Source organism: Neolamprologus brichardi, chromosome 17 (genome assembly GCF_056152115.1).
Source record: "Neolamprologus brichardi isolate AB-2024 chromosome 17, ASM5615211v1, whole genome shotgun sequence".
NCBI classification, from domain to species: Eukaryota; Metazoa; Chordata; class Actinopteri; order Cichliformes; family Cichlidae; genus Neolamprologus; species Neolamprologus brichardi.
In genome coordinates, this window is record NC_142120.1 from 25,327,498 (window position 1) to 25,344,264 (window position 16,767).

A 16,767-nucleotide genomic window follows, 5' to 3' on the forward strand; every position below is an offset into this window, starting at 1 on the left:
TTCAGAGCCTGTTATGTTACCAACTCTGTTTGTTTTTTGGGGTTTTTTGGTACTATCCTAATGATATATTTAGATTTTGAACCCCTGTCCATCACTTTACCCTTTGTGCATATTTTGACTTAGCACCTCGAGGCAGCTGTTGTTGTGATTTGGTGCTATATGAATTGAACTCAGTTTGCATTTTCTTCCTGTGTTTGCATGGGTTCTATCCAGGTACTTGAACTTCCTCCAACAGTCCAAAGACATGCAGTTGGTGGGGTTAGGTTAGCAGGTTACCAGCGACATTTCCCTGGTGTGTATGGGATAAGCTCCAACTCCCTAGTGAACTGAATAAGAGAACTGATGGATGGATGAATCAAACTGAACTGGTAGACTTAAAGCGCAGGTGTCCGTAATGAAATTAAAATGTTTCACCAGTGCAACTGCTCTAACTAATGATCCTGAACATTAAGCAGGAAGAACTTTTATATGTATTTTATTTTATTACAAGGTGCTCTATGTGGGGAAGTTTTTGGTTCAAATCAAACACAATTCTTACCTTTAATATGCAAAGGTAAGAATGGGGTTGCAAAAAGGGGAAAAAGAAGCTTGTACTTCATAAGAAATCCTTAATGTTGTAGTCCAGGTGCCCTAAATACCTGCTTCCTCCTACAATGGGTTCCAACTACAAACTTAAAAACAAGTTCTTGAGGAGTTGTTTGCTTTGACATTTTATCTTTTTTTTTTAAGATGGTTTAAAAAGTTTGGTACATAATTAAAGATAAAGGCAACTTCCTGCTATAGCTCTAACAATTTAAACGGCGGTGTTCAGTGATTCTTTGTCGTCCAACAAACAAACTGAATGCATTTAAATGCTAATTATAAGAATTGATTTGATTTCTCTGTCCTGCAAAATGGCTTTTTGGGTAACACACACACACGCAACAATGTTATAATAATAATGGATTGCATTTATATAGCGCTTTTCAAGGCACCCAAAGTGCTTTACAATTCTACTATTCATTCACTCTCACATTCAAACACTGGTGGAGGCGAGCTACAGTTGTAGCTACAGCTGCCCTAGGGCAGACTGACAGAAGAAAGGCTGCCATATCGCGCCATCGGCCCCGTTAGCAACCAAAATTACACCTTGAATTAACTCTTGAGTTGTTGATGTGTATCTGGGATCTGATCCAGACAGGTCGGAGCTCCTCTTCTACCAGTCTGTCTGCTGCTGCAGGCTGAGTTCCTCTTCTGTCTCCAAAGTGGAACAGCTAACAATAAATACATGAACAGTACAATGAAACTGATGCACTGCAAATGTACTGGCTTTATCTAAATCCAACTTCCTAGAGGATGCATTCAAATAAACCTGATCACTCTTTCTTAAGCAGTTAATATACAATGAGCTAACACTGTAACAGAAACAATGTGTACTCTGTGGTTATGAGGTTAGTACCAACTAACGCAACCAGTCACTGTCAAACATGTAACATCCATATACATATGTGTTATAGTCGGGATTTTGTTCTTACCTTCGCTTGTTCTATGCTGTACACCTGGCTTTTTTAAAAATAATAATAATAATAATTTCTATGGCTATATCTTCTCAAACATCTTCACTTTTAGCTGATGTGAGAGATTTTACATGGTGTTCAATATGAACCAGCAGAATCAGACATTGCAGAACCAGGTGCTGTACATTTAGCACTGAAAGAACTGACTTAAAAAAGCAATAAAGTCTGATTGACTGATAATAAAGACCAAATAGTATTTGAAACTGAACTGAAAGAATAAGAACAAAACAATAATAATTGTAAAAAACAAAACAAACAAACAAACTGACGAATAATGAAAATGATGAACATGTAGTAATCATATCTGTTTTTTTAAATATATCTTCCATTCACTTCACTTCATTTCTGACCAATGTGCAACAGATGGATTTCTATTTTACTGCAGGTGTAAACTTTGCATGTGACAAATAAAGGCTTCATCCATCTATCATAACCTTGGAGCATAGGGTTGGACTTCACATTTTTCTATCGCAAACCGACAAGTCAAACACATCTGATTTTTTTTTTAGGATGACCTGATTCTTATCTACAAAGTCTAAAAAATTATGTTTCACTACATTTTTAGATGCGGCCAAGTAAAATAACAACACAGGTATTTAATATGTAAAGATTACAATTAGAATTCTATTATTCTTTTCTAATTTGTGAAGCCTCTCATGAAATATACGCGCGTTAAATGTGCATTTCAAACGCGTGCATGATATCATCCACTAGGTGGCAGCAGAAAATAAATGACCACATTGCACCACTTAAACACTTCCGGGTAACGTTTGTTCGATTGTAAACACTTGGGGCTTTAATCAGAGTTGTGTAAGGTGTGCAAATAGCAGAAACACACAGGCTGTCGTTTGTGAAACACCACATTTTCGGTTCCCGTGTTTAATACGGAGCCTATTTAGTATTACTCGGTTATGTTGTTCCTCCGGACCGCGGCTTTCAGCGCCAGAGCTCTGGCCTCTCTGCGCCGCGGACCAGCCGGCTTAACCGCCTCCAGAGCGACCGCTACGTACGTCCAGGGCCAGAGCCCCACACCACGCATCCGAGAATACTTCTACTATATCGACCATCAAGGACAGGTAAGAAAGTAAACTAGCTCTTCAAAAAGTAAACATTCGGAGTCTCCCTTTAGCAGTAAATATCATGTTAACTTTCATTCCTCTACTTGCAGCTTTTCCTCGATGATACAAAAGTGAAAAACTTTGTCACCTGCTTTAAAGGTAACCAAGAAACATACAGCACAGACTTATTATTTATTTTGACATTAAGAAATGACAGCGTTACAGTACACAGCAAAACTCTTGACTGGCCCATCATTTCTTTATAATTGAAAATGGGCAATGTATGTAACGATTTATTAAAACATCCAAACATACATAGAAATACAGTTTAAGGCATAAACAGTTTGTATAATTCTAACGAACTTGGAACCTCTCTTGGATTTTGACACTCTTTTGTTCTCATCCCTTCATTAATTAAGAGAGTGTTTTGTTCTTCCGTCCCGTTTGGTATCTCAGTACATAATGCCGACAATTTGAGCCCAAAATGTAAAGTTTGTATTCATCACTCCATACGACCAGTTGTCATTGATTTTTCAGTCCGTTTCTGGTGTAATGGTCACACCCCTTTTTCCCATCCTTAAGCTTCCTGGCTTCTTCTTTTTTTAAAGGTACAGCGTGTAAAATATCACCGCTATATGCTGGTAGATTGCAGTTGACTGAATTCTGTTTTCTTACCCCTCCCAAATCATGTGCATTATCGTAGCTATAGTGACTTCTGTAGAACAAACAACTCTGGCCAGCATTAATCTGTAGTAAGAGCAGGCAGTCAGTCCACTATTTACCTCAAACATTAGAATTCTGAGTGTCCGCATCTGTTTATTCTGGAGGATGCTGCAAAACTTTGTGAATGGAGTCTGATACACATCAGTGAATCACTTAAGCTCACGTCTGTCAGATAACATGATATTGAGATGAGGTGATGAGGATGCCCTGAATTTTTCTGTTGGTTAGCGGTGTTAGCTGCTGTTAGGCAGCATTAATGAAACTTTCTCTGAAATGGATCAAACCTTGCGGTGAACCCCAGGAGAACTGACGGCTCTGACGGCATCCCATGGGATGTTGTTAAAGCCTGCGTGAAACAACTGTCAGGGAATCCTCACCATGCCGTTCAACCTCTCCCTGACTCATGCCACCATTCCCACCTGTCTGCCTTAGCCATCATTCCCATCCTCCAAAAGACTGGAATAGACAGCCTCAATGACTACAGACCCATAGCCCTTACGTCTGTAGCCATGAAGTGTTTCAAGCAGAAGGCCCAACAGCAGCTGCACTTCCTACGCATCCTGAGGAAGAATAACCTGGACAGAAGCTGCCGCTGGTCTTCTACCACACCTCAGTGGAGAGCGAGCCGTCCTACTGCCTGGGTGTTTTGTACGCCACTACTGAGCACAGGATGTCCCACACCTCCAGACTCATGAACAGGTTCTTCCCTGGGACATTTAGACTGTTAACAAACATTGTTCTCCCACAGCCCACTCCTGCCCACCATCCTCACCAATCTGAGCTATGGTCTGAGTAAACCTCACCATTCAGACCACTTACAAGAATGATACACGTGATAATGCACTGCTTCCAAGCACTTTGTTCTCCAGTGTGTGCCTTTATTTCCTTTTTGATTGTATATATTTCTCCTGTTTGTTATTTATTCCTTCTGTCTTACTGTTATTCATGTACAAATGTTAAATGGTTATATTTGAACCATTTGCGCTTTTTAAATTAAAAACAACTTATAAGGTGTATTACATATGTGGCCGCTCCTTAGCTATGTACATTAAACACATGACGTAGAAATACTTCAGAAAATAAGTGCTTGAGACCACTTATACCAGGTATTCCAGTTAATTATAAAAATGTCTGGATTCTTGGATGCAAGGAACCAGACTAAAGAAATGAGAGGTAACTTGTGACATTTCACAGTACCGTACGTTGATTCTTAAGTTGCACCCAGCTTGAATACATTGTAGTGTTGTACATTAAACTGGGAAAAGAAAAAAGAGACATTTAAATTGTGTTATACTGAGATGATAAACTGTGACATTTAATTATGGATTTAATATCACATTCTTATGTTATAATAAAAAATGTTTTATACAAACTGTAGTGCGACGTTCATATACAGTTGAATTGTTTTATTTTCAAGTAAATTTCATTAATACCACTTGTGAGACCATTACTGATGCCCTCATTTTTTATTTGTTTTTTGTTACCAGATAAGGAATTCCTAGTCTTCTTCTTCACTCGTCTGCGCATGAATCATAGTGGTCGTTACGAGGAGGACTTCCCCTTCCTGTCACTGTGCGGCAGGGAGAGGAATTTCCTGCGCTGCGATGACCGACCTGTGGTCTTCACCCACCTGCTGCAGAGCCCCACTGAACCGCAGGGCGAGCAGGAGCTGCTATCATACTGTGGTGGCGCAGAGAAACTTTCCGTCCTGTTCCGCCCTGAGGCGCTGTACATGCATCCTGTCAGCGGGCGAGTTTACCATCCCTGCTCAGAGCTATCAGGTGGGGTCGGCCTGGTCAGGTCGGCTCTGGCAATTGAACTCAGCCCCTTCTTTGTGTATACACAGGAGCGAGACCAGTCAGGACAGCCTACATACTTTGTATGGGCAGGACAGAAGCACGCGCTGACCAATGAGCTTGCAGGATACTTTCCTGCAGCTGAGCAGGGCAATGGACACCAGGGAGAAGTGGGATAATTTGGTAATGATTCCAGACTGACTTTAAAATCTTCTTAGTGATGGGATGTGTGAGAAATGAGAATCACTAATGAATAATAGTTCCACCATTTTTTTGGCTTGCAAACAAAAGAAATGCCTTCTTTTGTCTCTGTGTTTGAGGCTGTGGCCCACTAAAGGTGTCACATTTGAATTCGATTTATGGGCCTGAAGCGATGAAATTATCCAGACTGTCAAACGAGTACAGCTGTCTAGTGTTTAGGACTGTTATATTGCAGCAAGAAGGTACCTAGTTCAAATCCAGGCTGGGACTTTTCTGTGGGTTATTTGCTCTGTTGTGGTCTTGCCTGCGTGGGTTTCCTCCTCTTGCTCTTTCCCACAGTCCTGAGATATGCGTATTTTAGGAAGGATATTATTTATACTTCTGTTCTATTAATTAAGCTGTTCTCCTGAGGAAACTTGAAAAGAAATCCAAGTTGTTGTATCACAATAGAATGTGGTGTAAAACTGAGGGTTTTTTTAAGAGTTGTATATATCATATTATAGTTACAGTTTTTGCAAATTTAGGTGCAATTCCTTTTCAAAGAAAGATTCAGGTGTAGCCTCACTTTTAAAAGTTGAAGCTTGATACAAATTCAATCATTGTGTTGAATGCAAAGTCTAAGAATATTCATTTGAACACTGTAAAATCACAAGCAGTGTGAACTGAAGTGTGCTTTGGAAATATTTTGGAATTAAACTAATAACATATTCCAAGGTTTAGTTTTCAGTTTATTTTTGTCACATTTCTAAAACTTTAAAATGCTTCTTACACACAAACTTATTTATGATTTGGTAGTCATGGAAAGGGCATTGTTTAATGTATAGTTTACCTCAGTAATATGGTGTATTTTACAAAGATGTCCTACTCCTTCATGCGGCCACACAGATAACTGTCTGGAAAATCTAATGATCATAATGAAGGAAATGTTCTTGTTTTGAATCATGCAGGCAGCACGGTGGTGTGGTGGTTAGCTCAGCTGCCTCACAGTAATCCTCACAAATCTGTCATCATGTTCTCTCAGGATACTGTGGCTTCCTCCCACAGTCCAAAGTCATGCAGTTACTGGGGTTAGGTTAACTAATGATTGTACATTGCCCATGCATGTGAATGTGAGTTTGAATAGTCTGCCCCTCTGTGTTAGCTTTCCGACAGACTGGTGACCTGTTCAGGGTGTACCCTGCCTCCTCCCCTGTTGCAGCTGGGATAGGCTCCTGTTGCAAACCGCTCAGGTCCTGTGGCTGCACAAGCCCAAATCATTAACCCTCCACCACTGTGCTGTGTATTACAACTAAACTTCTCCACTTTGCTCTTATCTGTCCAAAAGACATTGTTCCAAAAGTCTTGAGATTTGTTCAGGTGCAACTCTGCAAATCTAACTCGTACTACCATGTTCTTTTTAGAGAGAAGAGACTTTCTCATAGCAACCTTTCAAACAAGACACGCTTGTTCTTTCTTTTTTATTTACATTCTCTTGTCATAATGGTTAACATTTAAATTCCAGAGGCCTGTGGCTTTATGGGGTTTTTTTTATTTTCTCTAAGCACTGAGCAGTATGACCTTGGAGTAAATTTGTGTGATGTTCACGTCTGGGAACACTGTGGGAGTGTGTTAAAACAACCCCTGCTGTGACTGGCCCTCTCAATTACCTATGGAAGCACTAAGGATGTGTTCGTTTTTCATAGGACTGCATGGAGTCACGGGAAGACTTTATCACATGACTCTAGCTCATTGCCAGATTTAATTTCAGCTTGACATAGTGGCCTGCAGAGAACAAACTAAGACCAGTCATTACTAGATTGTTGATAACCAGAGATGGGCAGTAACACGTTACAAGTAACACGTTAGTGTAATCCGATTACTTTTTTCAAGTAACGAGTAAAGACAGGGATTACTATTGCTATTACTATTGCAAAGAAGGTAATTTGGTTACTGTTACTTTCCCGTGAGCACGCTGCGTTACTGCGTTACTAAAACCGTGATTTTCTTTTGTGCGTGAGTGTCTTACGACAATGACCTAAGCGAGTGCGACATTCGTGGCAACAGCTGCGTGCAGATCAACAATGGATAATATAATGGATACTATAATATATCTTGAGAGAGAGTATGACCGTGCAGCATTTAAAGTGTGGAAGTACTGACCTTACTTTGAGTTTGATTCCGTAAGTGACAAAAACATTAGCGTCCGCTGTTCGAAGAAAACTTTTACAGCGAACCCCCCCCTAAATTTCCGCACAATCACAGAGTACGCTACGCTGCCACGGGAATGTGAAATTCACAGAGAAACTCCTGGATTCTTCCACTGACATGACAGCTGCGACACACCTGCACCAGGGCGCATGCTCCACTCTGCTAAACAGGTGAAAATAGAGAAGGGGTAGGCAACTCCAGTCCTCTAGTGCCGGTGTCCTGCAGGTTTTAGATGTGTCCTTGATCCAACGCAGCTGATTCAAATGGCTAAATTTCCTCCTCAACATGTCATGAAGTTCTCCAGAGGCCTGGGAATGAACTAATTATTTGATTCAGGTGTGCTGACCCAGGGTGATATCTAAAACCTGCAGGACACTGGCATTCGAGGCCTGGAGTTACCTACCCCTGAAATAGAGCAACAGGACCGCTGATTCTTTGATTTTATTTATTTTCTGCTGTGTTTTACTTGCATCTGTTTGAAAGAGTGAGTTTAAACACAAAAGCCTATTTTTTTATATGCTGGAATGTGCAGAAAATAGGTTTAAATGTTAAACAAATTTCTTCCAGTCAGAGAATGTTGCATATAATTAAAGTTTTGCTTGATGCATAAAGTTAAAAGATTAAAACTAATAAAACAAGTTTTAAAAAGAGACTTTTTTAAAATTTGATTACATTTTATATGATGGATTATGCAGAAAAATGGTGTAAATGTTTTTAAAGATTAACTAAGTAACTAATTACTTTCAAAAAATAAGTAATCAGTAAAGTAACAGGATTACTTTTGGGGGGTAATAATCAGTAATTAGTTACTGATTACTTTTTTCAAGTAACTTGACCAACCCTGTTCATAACTATGCAACTGACAAATAAAGAATCTTGAATAAGGTTAAAGCCAGAGGATGCTTGCTGACATTTTGGAATAAATTTAGTCAGAAATTAGAAATCATCAAATAAGATATTCAAACATTTTCATGGCTCATTATAAATAAAGACTAATTTTGTAGTTGCAATATATGCATAGATGATGGGTTTTTTTACATTGCGTGCTGAAGGATCTCGCTCCTTCACAGCAGGTGGCCACATGGATGCGATTTTTTGAAAGTGAATCCAGTTTTCATGATCCAAAATTGCGTTAGGTTAAGCGCATGACTCGTGACACGGGCTGACACTAATGGGAATCACTAGACCATAAATGTACGCCAACAAAGAGACTAACTGAAAAGTCTTTAATGCAACAACGTGAGCCGTGGCTGTATTTCCCAGCTGCCCCGCTCCGTCTCTGCCTTAGTGGGTAAAGGAGTTGGTGGGAGAACTGCAAGTCCCAGAGGTCTCGGCATCAGGGCTGGGAGAACATGGCAGCGCCGTCCAGCAGCAGCACGTGCAGCGGGGTTTTGGAGCGGTGTATCCGGGAGCGGGTTCCCCCGCTGCTCACCGACTTGTACCAGTTCACCATGGCGTACGCGTACTGGCGGGCCGGTCGCCACGACGAGCACGCCGTGTTCGAGCTCTTCTTCAGGGACAATCCGTTCGGCGGAGGCTTCTCGCTGTTCGCCGGGGTGCACGACTGCCTGCTGTTCCTGCGCAGCTTTCGCTTCGCAGACGAAGGTGAGGAGATCAACTAACTAACTAACTACATGTTAGTGTCACTGACTACAAACTGGACATAAACGCTAGATTAAATAATAAAAGTCTCGTTATTAATCCGCTGACAGTCACTTTTCTCTCCCGTGGAGCTCTGGTAGGCATACAGAACTGGTTGCGCAATACTACGTATTATTTCTTAAGAACTGGAAAAGAGTGACTTGTGAAAACTTACAGAAGCCCAAGAAGCAGCTGGGCTCCTTTAAGTTCGTAAAGTCCAGTTTCCCCAAAGCCGTTAAGAATACCACCATTAATCGTATAATCGTGTTACTATTTGTTCCACCAGCAGCAGCTTTGCTACTCCAGGACCGATTTAACCGCAAAAGGCACACAGGGGCTCTGCAACCTTGGTTTTATGTAGGAATATAAGCAAATCATCTGTAGCCCACTGCACATCTACCTCAGACGGACTGCAAGGTGTTAGTGCTCTGTCTGTCTGTATGAGAGTGACAGCAGTCAGTCCGAGTGGGACCACTTTTGGATACACAGATATGCCAGTCCAGCATCAGTATCAGATAACATGACGGCATTAGATGTTGCTACCTATCCCAGTAACTAATGTTAATGTGCTGCCCTCGCTTTGATTTAAGACTGTTTCAGTGTTTGAAAGCGATGAGGTTTGCACAGTAGTACACAGCAGAGGAGCACTGTTTCACACTGCCTTCAAAGTGGTGGACCTATGATGTTTCTTCTATACATGTGTTGGAACGTGTACTTGAGTAAAAACAGGAAATCTATTTTCTCTACCACAAAAGTATGGTCTAAAGTAGCATAACATCCTCAGTTAAGTAAAACCACCAATTTCTGTGCAATACTTGAATTAATGCACTTTTTAAAACTTTAGCAGCTGCACAGGTGAAAAGTAATCAGCGCTAAGACAGGATCACTGTGCCACACTTGTGCAACATGTTTAGTCTAACCTTCATTATAGTCGCACCACTGATTTACAGGAAACGATGTGATTTTTTTTTTTTTCTCTTCTGTTCCTGTGAGTGTAGGTGCGTGAGACAGGAGGACAAACAGAGAAGTGAGTCTGGAGAGTGTTACAGGGTTGTGTTAACATTTTGTGTTCATGGATCCAGATGTGGAGTTCCTGCGCTCTGTCATGCCTCCAGACACCGACCCTGCCTTCTTCCAGTTTCTGCGATGCCTCGACTGCTCGGGTGTAACGCTCCATTCCGTCCCCGAAGGCACTGTGGTCTTTGCCAGGGTGAGCTATGAGTCTTTAAGGTTAAACTGAGGTTCAAAGGTCACAGTCTGAGGGACTAACTAGTGCTGCATGTCATCATATCTTCAGGTGCCTCTCATGGAAGTGGCTGGTCCACTGGCTGTGGTACAACTACTGGAGACAAGTCTATTGTGTCTTGTCAACTATGCCAGGTAATACATAGTCATATTTCTGTTTTTCCTGAAAAAGTAACGTCCTGGTTATTTTCCCATGTTGTGCCATCTTTAAAGCTACTGCGTTCACCCCGAGGACCTTAGGAAATATATTTCTGAAGAATTCTATTTCATATTTGGTAAAATGTAAATAAGCTTATTTGCGATATTTTGTTTGTTGCTTTCATGGAATATAAATGTCATATACTGTAGCTTCATTGAAGCAAAGCTAAATTTATATAATGGACTGTTGCTTCAGTGTCCTCTCTCTTCTCTGTTGTCAGTCTGGTCTGCACTAATGCTGCCCGTTTCCGTCTGGCGGCAGGCCCTAAGAGGAAGCTGCTGGAAATGGGCCTCAGGAGGGCTCAGGGTCCAGATGGAGGACTCACTGCCTCCCGATACACACACATCGGAGGTGATTGGTGTGATTACTTTGTTTTGATCCTCCCAGATCTGTACAGATAACTTGGCACATTTGTGGAGTTGCCAATATCAAAAATCAAAAATGTGATTTATTTATTTATTTATTTTTTATTTATTTATTTTTTAAATATTGGCATTCCATCCAACAAAACTCATGAAGAGGACGCCTGTCTTAATGAGAGGATAAAAGCATCTATCTGGAACCTCTGAAGGAATGTAGCGATCTGGACTTCATTTCCATGCTGTCTTACACAGCGTGTCTGCAGTATTTACTGAAAATTCCCAAAGAACATTACTATATGACATCAAATGAACAAAAACCAGCATGTTTTATGTTGAAATAATGACATGGATTTGAAATGTGGAAATGATTTTCTTCTGTTCTGCATACACACAGAGACTTTAGCTTTATTCCATCTTTCAGGGTTTGATCTTACCAGTAATGTTCAGGCTGGTTTCCTGTTTGGAATCCCAGTTGCAGGGACCATGGCACACTCGTACGTAACTTCTTTTACCTCCCTGGAGGAAGTGTGGCCGCAAGTGAGTATGTGCGCTCCGTCTTTACGTCATCTGAATGGAACCATACCATTCAGATAATTGAGCTACACATCTTGTGTGTTTATACTGGCAAACCAGAACATGACTTCCATTTTATACTCGGCAGGCTTTGTAAAGATCAGCTGTGACATGTTCCACAGCTTATGAGCCAATCACATGGCAGCAATGCATTTAAGTGAATTAAAACATGACTGTTCTAGCAAGGTCTACCAAAAAAGCCTGGTCTGGGAGTTTATGTAAGGTAAAGGTGATGTAATATTAGAGAGAATACAAGAATCAGACCACTCGGCGACAGTGGGGAGGAAGCACTTCGTCTTAACTGGATGAGATCATAGAGCAAACTTTAACAAAAGACACAAGAAGAAAAATAAATCCGTTGGGCGTCTTTCTTGGCCGTCAGACAATAATTCTGATTGCTGAAGTACCAAACGGAACAGGTGAAAAAACACCCAAAAAACAGAAACTACCAGAGAGAGTTGACAAATGAAAATGAACGACGTGCACCAGTGGCATATAAACACCACAGTCCCCAGCCACCTGAGTTATTACCACCATAACTACGGGATGGTTAAAAAGATTCAGCTCCCATTTGAACCCTAATTTCAAAAGTAGAGAGGGTATCAGTCTCCTGAGGGCTGGTTTCACAGGAGAGGCACACGTTAGGCTCTCCTTCTGTTGTAATTTGGTAACTGAAATGCTCTATTGCATTTAACAAACTCTTAAATGTCTTGTTTGTCTCTTTACAGACACTTTCGGCGGTGAACGGGGACCATAATCCAGTCGATATCATTTCTTTGACAAAAGGCTGGCTGAGTCGTGTGTGTGAACTTCTGGGAGCAGAGCCAGGGAAGATCCATGAGGGAGAGCTGGCTGCTTTCTTGTCTTATGCCATCGCGTATCCTCAGAACTTCCTCCCAGTGATTGACAGCTACAGTGTTGGCTGGTAACTCCTGCCTTACATTAAGTTTTTAAAGTTTACTCTGCGTATATGAGATAAAGCTGACGAATTGGCAGTTTGGCTAATGAAAGCCAGAAAACTAAGAAGCTATAAAAACTAAAGGAACACTTTTTAATCAGAATAAAGCATGTAGTCACTAAAACTTCTGGGATTAGAGTTAAAATAATGAGACAAGCCCCAAAACAAAGGTGGAGGCCACTGACTTCCCCTCATCTTTTCTGACTGATTTATTCATTGGTTTTGCATTTGGCTACAGTCAGAGCCACTACCTTTAGCATGAGGTGATACCAGGACCCTACTGATGTTGTAGAGGTAATCCAACTCCACATCAGCCTACCACAAGGTAGGCTGGGTCTTCCAGCAAAGTTTGAAGTGCATGGAAGAGATTCCAGGAGACAGGCGGTTGCTCTAGGAGAGCTGGACTGGGCAGGAAAAGGTCTTTAACCCACCAGCAGGACCTGTATCTGCTCTTTTGCGCAATAAGGAACAGGATGAGTGATGCCATAGTCCTATGAAATGACCTTCAACAGGCCACTGGCGTGAATGTCTCTGAGCTAACAATCACAAACAGACAAGAGTGGCCCTAGTGCCTGATGACCTTGGAGCACAATTAGCATTTTTCATACAATTTTAGAACTGGCAGGTCCACCACTGGTGCCCTGTGATTTTCAGTTTAAGAGCAGGTTCACCTTGAGCGCGTGTGACTGATGTGTCTGGAGAAGCTGTGGGGAATGTTATGTAAAATCATTAAACATGACTGGATTGGTGGTGGGTCATTGATGGTCAGGGGAGGCATATCCATGGAAGGACACAGACTTGTACAGGCTAGGCAGTGGCACCCTGACTTACATTAGGTATCAGTTGCATGTGATGAGAGTATGCAGTCAGCTCCCGGAGGACGAAGGAATTGATACCACTGACTGGCCCTTCTCTTTTAAGCCTTCTCTTTTCTCCATTCCCTAGCTTTGTTTCCATTAAACAAAGCTAAACACAAAGCAGTTCAATGATCTCATCTATTCTGTGTGTAAATATAATTTCAGTAGCGGCATCTTGAACTTCTGTGCTGTGGCACTGGTACTGTGTGAGCTGGGCTACAGGCCTGTGGGGGTTCGTCTTGACAGCGGGGACCTTTGCAAGCAGTCCCTTGATGTGCACCGTGTCTTCAGACTCTGCAGTGAGCAGTGAGTAAGGTGTCCTCCCGTCTGCCTTTAAACTTACAGTGAGATATGTTCTGACTCCTCCAGAGATCTGTGGCTCACGTCTAATTTTGTGTCACTGCTTTTTGATTCCTCTCTTATTGTTCATTTCATCTCTGCAGATTCTCCATTCCTGCTTTTGATTCCCTGATCATCGTTGGGACTAATAACATCTCAGAAGAGAGCTTGGCTGAAGTCAACAGTAAGGTAAATTGAGTGGCCATACAGGGTAATTCATTAGGAGTCAGTCAAATTTTGTGACTTGTAAAAGCGACTCCCTGCAAGACCTTTCCATGTCATCTTGATGTGTCATTGTCTTAGGAGAACGAGATCAGTGTAGTTGGTGTTGGAACACATCTGGTGACTTGCACAAAACAACCTTCCCTTGGCTGTGTATATAAGGTAATTTAATGAGAATTCACACTTACTAGCCTCTCTCCTCTCCTGCCATGTTAACACCTGTATGGTTTTGTTTGTTCCCCTGTGCATTAGCTGGTGGAGGTGAGAGGAAGACCCAGGATGAAGGTCAGTGAGGACCCAGAAAAGAGCACTGTTCCTGGGAGGAAAGCTGTCTACCGGCTAATAGATCCTGAAGGTGAGAATTATTGAGTACTGCCTGCTGCAGCTGAGCTTCTTTCTCTGTGTGGCACAACAACGGGAACGCCACAAATTACTTGTTATAAATGATCACAGAGACAGGTCCGTGAATGGCAGTATGATCGTCCCTTTAGGCAGAAATGAATATGTTCCCGTAAATCTATAATTGGTTTCTGTCCTTTCTCCTCTGCAGGTCATCCATTTCTAGACGTGGTATGTCTGGCGGTGGAGTCTCCTCCAGAGGTGGGACTCCCACTGAGCTGTTACCCCCTGGGATGCAACCACACCGCCCTCTCAGTCACTCCAGCTCGGGTCACCTGTCTGCGTCAGGAAGTGTTTAGTAAAGGACAGGTGAGGATGGGCCGCTCTCTCAAACATTAGCAGACAGCTTATGAAGAATTGTGGGATAATCACACTGAAGACACTTTTTTAATCTTTGTATCTTAAAGATTTTCCATTTAGATTTTTAATCAGTGACTAAGAAGTTTACAAAGAACACTAAACGTATGTAATATAACTGCAAAAAAAGTACTTTCTTTAAAAACTATTAAAAAAAAAATCACACTTCATGTACTAAACAGTACCAAACAAGCCACTATAGTGTGTGGGAGCTTTGCCTTTATGAGTGTCTCCAACATTTTCTAGGTCACACAGCCTTTGTGCAGCGCTGCAGAAACTAGAGCAAAGGTCCAGAGCTCCCTCCAGACTCTGCACCCTCGGCACAAGAGACTGCAGAAGCCGGATTCCTACACAGTAAGTCTCAGTACAAGCTGTACTGAATGCAAGAGTACAGACCAACTTAGTCCTTCACTAAGATTCAGAAATTAACTCTCACAGATTGTGAAAGATTTCTTTACCTATGCCTGTGGCTTTCTCTTCCACTAGGTGGCACTCTCCCAGAAACTCCACAACATGGTCAAAGAGATCCAAAAAGGAAGCAGCAACAACACCAACTTTCTTTTAGCCAACTAAAGAGAATCAAGTGTTTCCTAAATTGCCTCACAGAAGTTCTTATATTTATAGAGCATCGTCTGAATGAACCCTTACAGTGGGGACACTCTCCAAATACTGGAATAACAGCTGTTGTGTCGCCTGTGTTATTCAGATGTAACGAATGTTTTTAAAGAAGGATTAAAATAAAGGTGTTTAGTGCAAAGAACATCAGGGTTAGACACTCTTTTAGACATATCCTTATAGTTATGTTTTCTACATTTGGAAACTTTGGACAATAAACGTCCAAAAAATCTAAAAACAGGAGCCACACTGTGAAATGAAGACATAACAGTGCAGAAATAATCATATTCTCTGAACCAGACTTTGCTCCCTGGTTGCAGATGAATAACATTAAGTTCATGTTAAGGTCATCTGCTGAAGAAAGACGTGGTTGGAAACTAGAAAAAAAATAGAAAGCTACCTGTGCATTAATTATTTTTTCATATTAATAATATTCTAAACTTGGGACTAAGACTCAGGTTAGTGGATTTTTTTAAAATAAATATATAACCTCAGACCCTTTGATCGTGCTTTTGAAAAAGTGGAAGCAATTACAGGTTGATATTTTAGTTCCTGTCAAAGATTGATTTTGTTTGACAGTATATAAGCTAAAGAAGTTTAACCCTAAAGTATTTGTGGTTTCTTATCCATAACGCTTCATCCATAATCACAGTAATCAACATTTTTATGTAGGTGAGACAACACAGGATGAAGGCACTGAGGAATATCGAAATTTCAGGTTACTTTAGGTTCATGACACTGTCGTCTTTTCACTTAAATTGAGAGGAAATCACCAGATTATAGATTACGTTTCCTTTCTCCACATGATATTAATGTAAAATGATTCATATGTAATATGTAAAACACACACTTTTCATATGTAATTGTAAAATTCCAGAAATCCTGCCGTGCAAAAAAAAAGTAAGTTATCTTCATATAATCACCTTGAGTGTGGGGGTCTTTAAAATTCTTACTGATAACTTGTATTTAACAATAAAATCTCATCTTCAATAACAAAGGCTGCTTTCTGTGAGCAAGAAATCACCACTTCACATCTCTGAACTTTCCTGCTGTATTACTGCAAATTATAGCACTTTTTTTAACCAACAAGTGTATTGATTGTCATTGAGTGCTTGATTTATGGAACAGTTTTACCTAATGTGTTTCTTTCTGGGCTCTTAATATGAAAATAAAATCACACAACAATTAGGTTTTTATCAAATATTCACATTTATGTTTTGAAAAGGTATGCTCAAGTTAAACATAGAAATGTAACAAAGTTGTAAACATAAAATAATATTCTTTATGTTAGTAATAAACAAGCCCAGGTTCGTAGTGATATGTGTTAGTAATAAAAACCTATTCACAACTAAAGTCTCTCAAATCCAATGGAAGGACTCAGTGAAAGATAAATGGCTGCTTGTGTTAAATCCACACAGAAAAAGAAAGTTCTAAAGCTGTGTATAAGTCCTTGGACTCACGTGTAGCTTATTTCTTTCA

The 16,767-nt window shown here is 40.9% G+C and overlaps 2 protein-coding genes across 3 annotated transcripts; both read left to right on the top strand.

Moving 5' to 3' along the window:
- The first annotated feature begins 2,326 nt into the window (after positions 1-2,326).
- Positions 2,327-6,047, top strand: c17h8orf82 (chromosome 17 C8orf82 homolog). The gene is made up of 3 exons (XM_006803621.3): positions 2,327-2,632; positions 2,725-2,773; positions 4,825-6,047. Exons 1-3 carry the CDS (start codon positions 2,468-2,470, stop codon positions 5,310-5,312), a joined length of 702 nt encoding a protein of 233 aa, XP_006803684.1. The 5' UTR covers positions 2,327-2,467; the 3' UTR covers positions 5,313-6,047.
- Positions 6,048-8,801: 2,754 nt separating this feature from the next.
- Positions 8,802-16,511, top strand: naprt (nicotinate phosphoribosyltransferase). 2 transcript variants are annotated; one of them, XM_006803623.3, is made up of 13 exons: positions 8,802-9,126; positions 10,245-10,372; positions 10,460-10,542; positions 10,827-10,957; positions 11,390-11,505; positions 12,270-12,466; positions 13,522-13,662; positions 13,800-13,884; positions 13,999-14,079; positions 14,170-14,272; positions 14,468-14,625; positions 14,920-15,027; positions 15,160-16,511. In XM_006803623.3, exons 1-13 carry the CDS (start codon positions 8,874-8,876, stop codon positions 15,244-15,246), a joined length of 1,671 nt encoding a protein of 556 aa, XP_006803686.2. In that variant the 5' UTR covers positions 8,802-8,873; the 3' UTR covers positions 15,247-16,511. The 2 variants fall into 2 exon arrangements, with proteins under 2 accessions (XP_006803686.2, XP_035769195.1); XM_035913302.2 differs by having other exon boundaries at positions 9,003-9,126; positions 10,161-10,372.
- Positions 16,512-16,767: the final 256 nt, after the last annotated feature.

Excerpts from the sequence above, each read along its gene's own strand:
- c17h8orf82 (XM_006803621.3), top strand. The coding sequence starts at position 2,468 with ATGTTGTTCCTCCGGACCGCGGCTTTCAGCGCCAGAGCTCTGGCCTCT. Across the intron at positions 2,633-2,724 it reads ATATCGACCATCAAGGACAG|CTTTTCCTCGATGATACAAA; the intron begins GTAAGAAAGTAA and ends CTCTACTTGCAG. Across the intron at positions 2,774-4,824 it reads CTTTGTCACCTGCTTTAAAG|ATAAGGAATTCCTAGTCTTC; the intron begins GTAACCAAGAAA and ends TTTTGTTACCAG.
- naprt (XM_006803623.3), top strand. The coding sequence starts at position 8,874 with ATGGCAGCGCCGTCCAGCAGCAGCACGTGCAGCGGGGTTTTGGAGCGG. Across the intron at positions 9,127-10,244 it reads CTTTCGCTTCGCAGACGAAG|ATGTGGAGTTCCTGCGCTCT; the intron begins GTGAGGAGATCA and ends TCATGGATCCAG. Across the intron at positions 14,273-14,467 it reads CCGGCTAATAGATCCTGAAG|GTCATCCATTTCTAGACGTG; the intron begins GTGAGAATTATT and ends TCTCCTCTGCAG.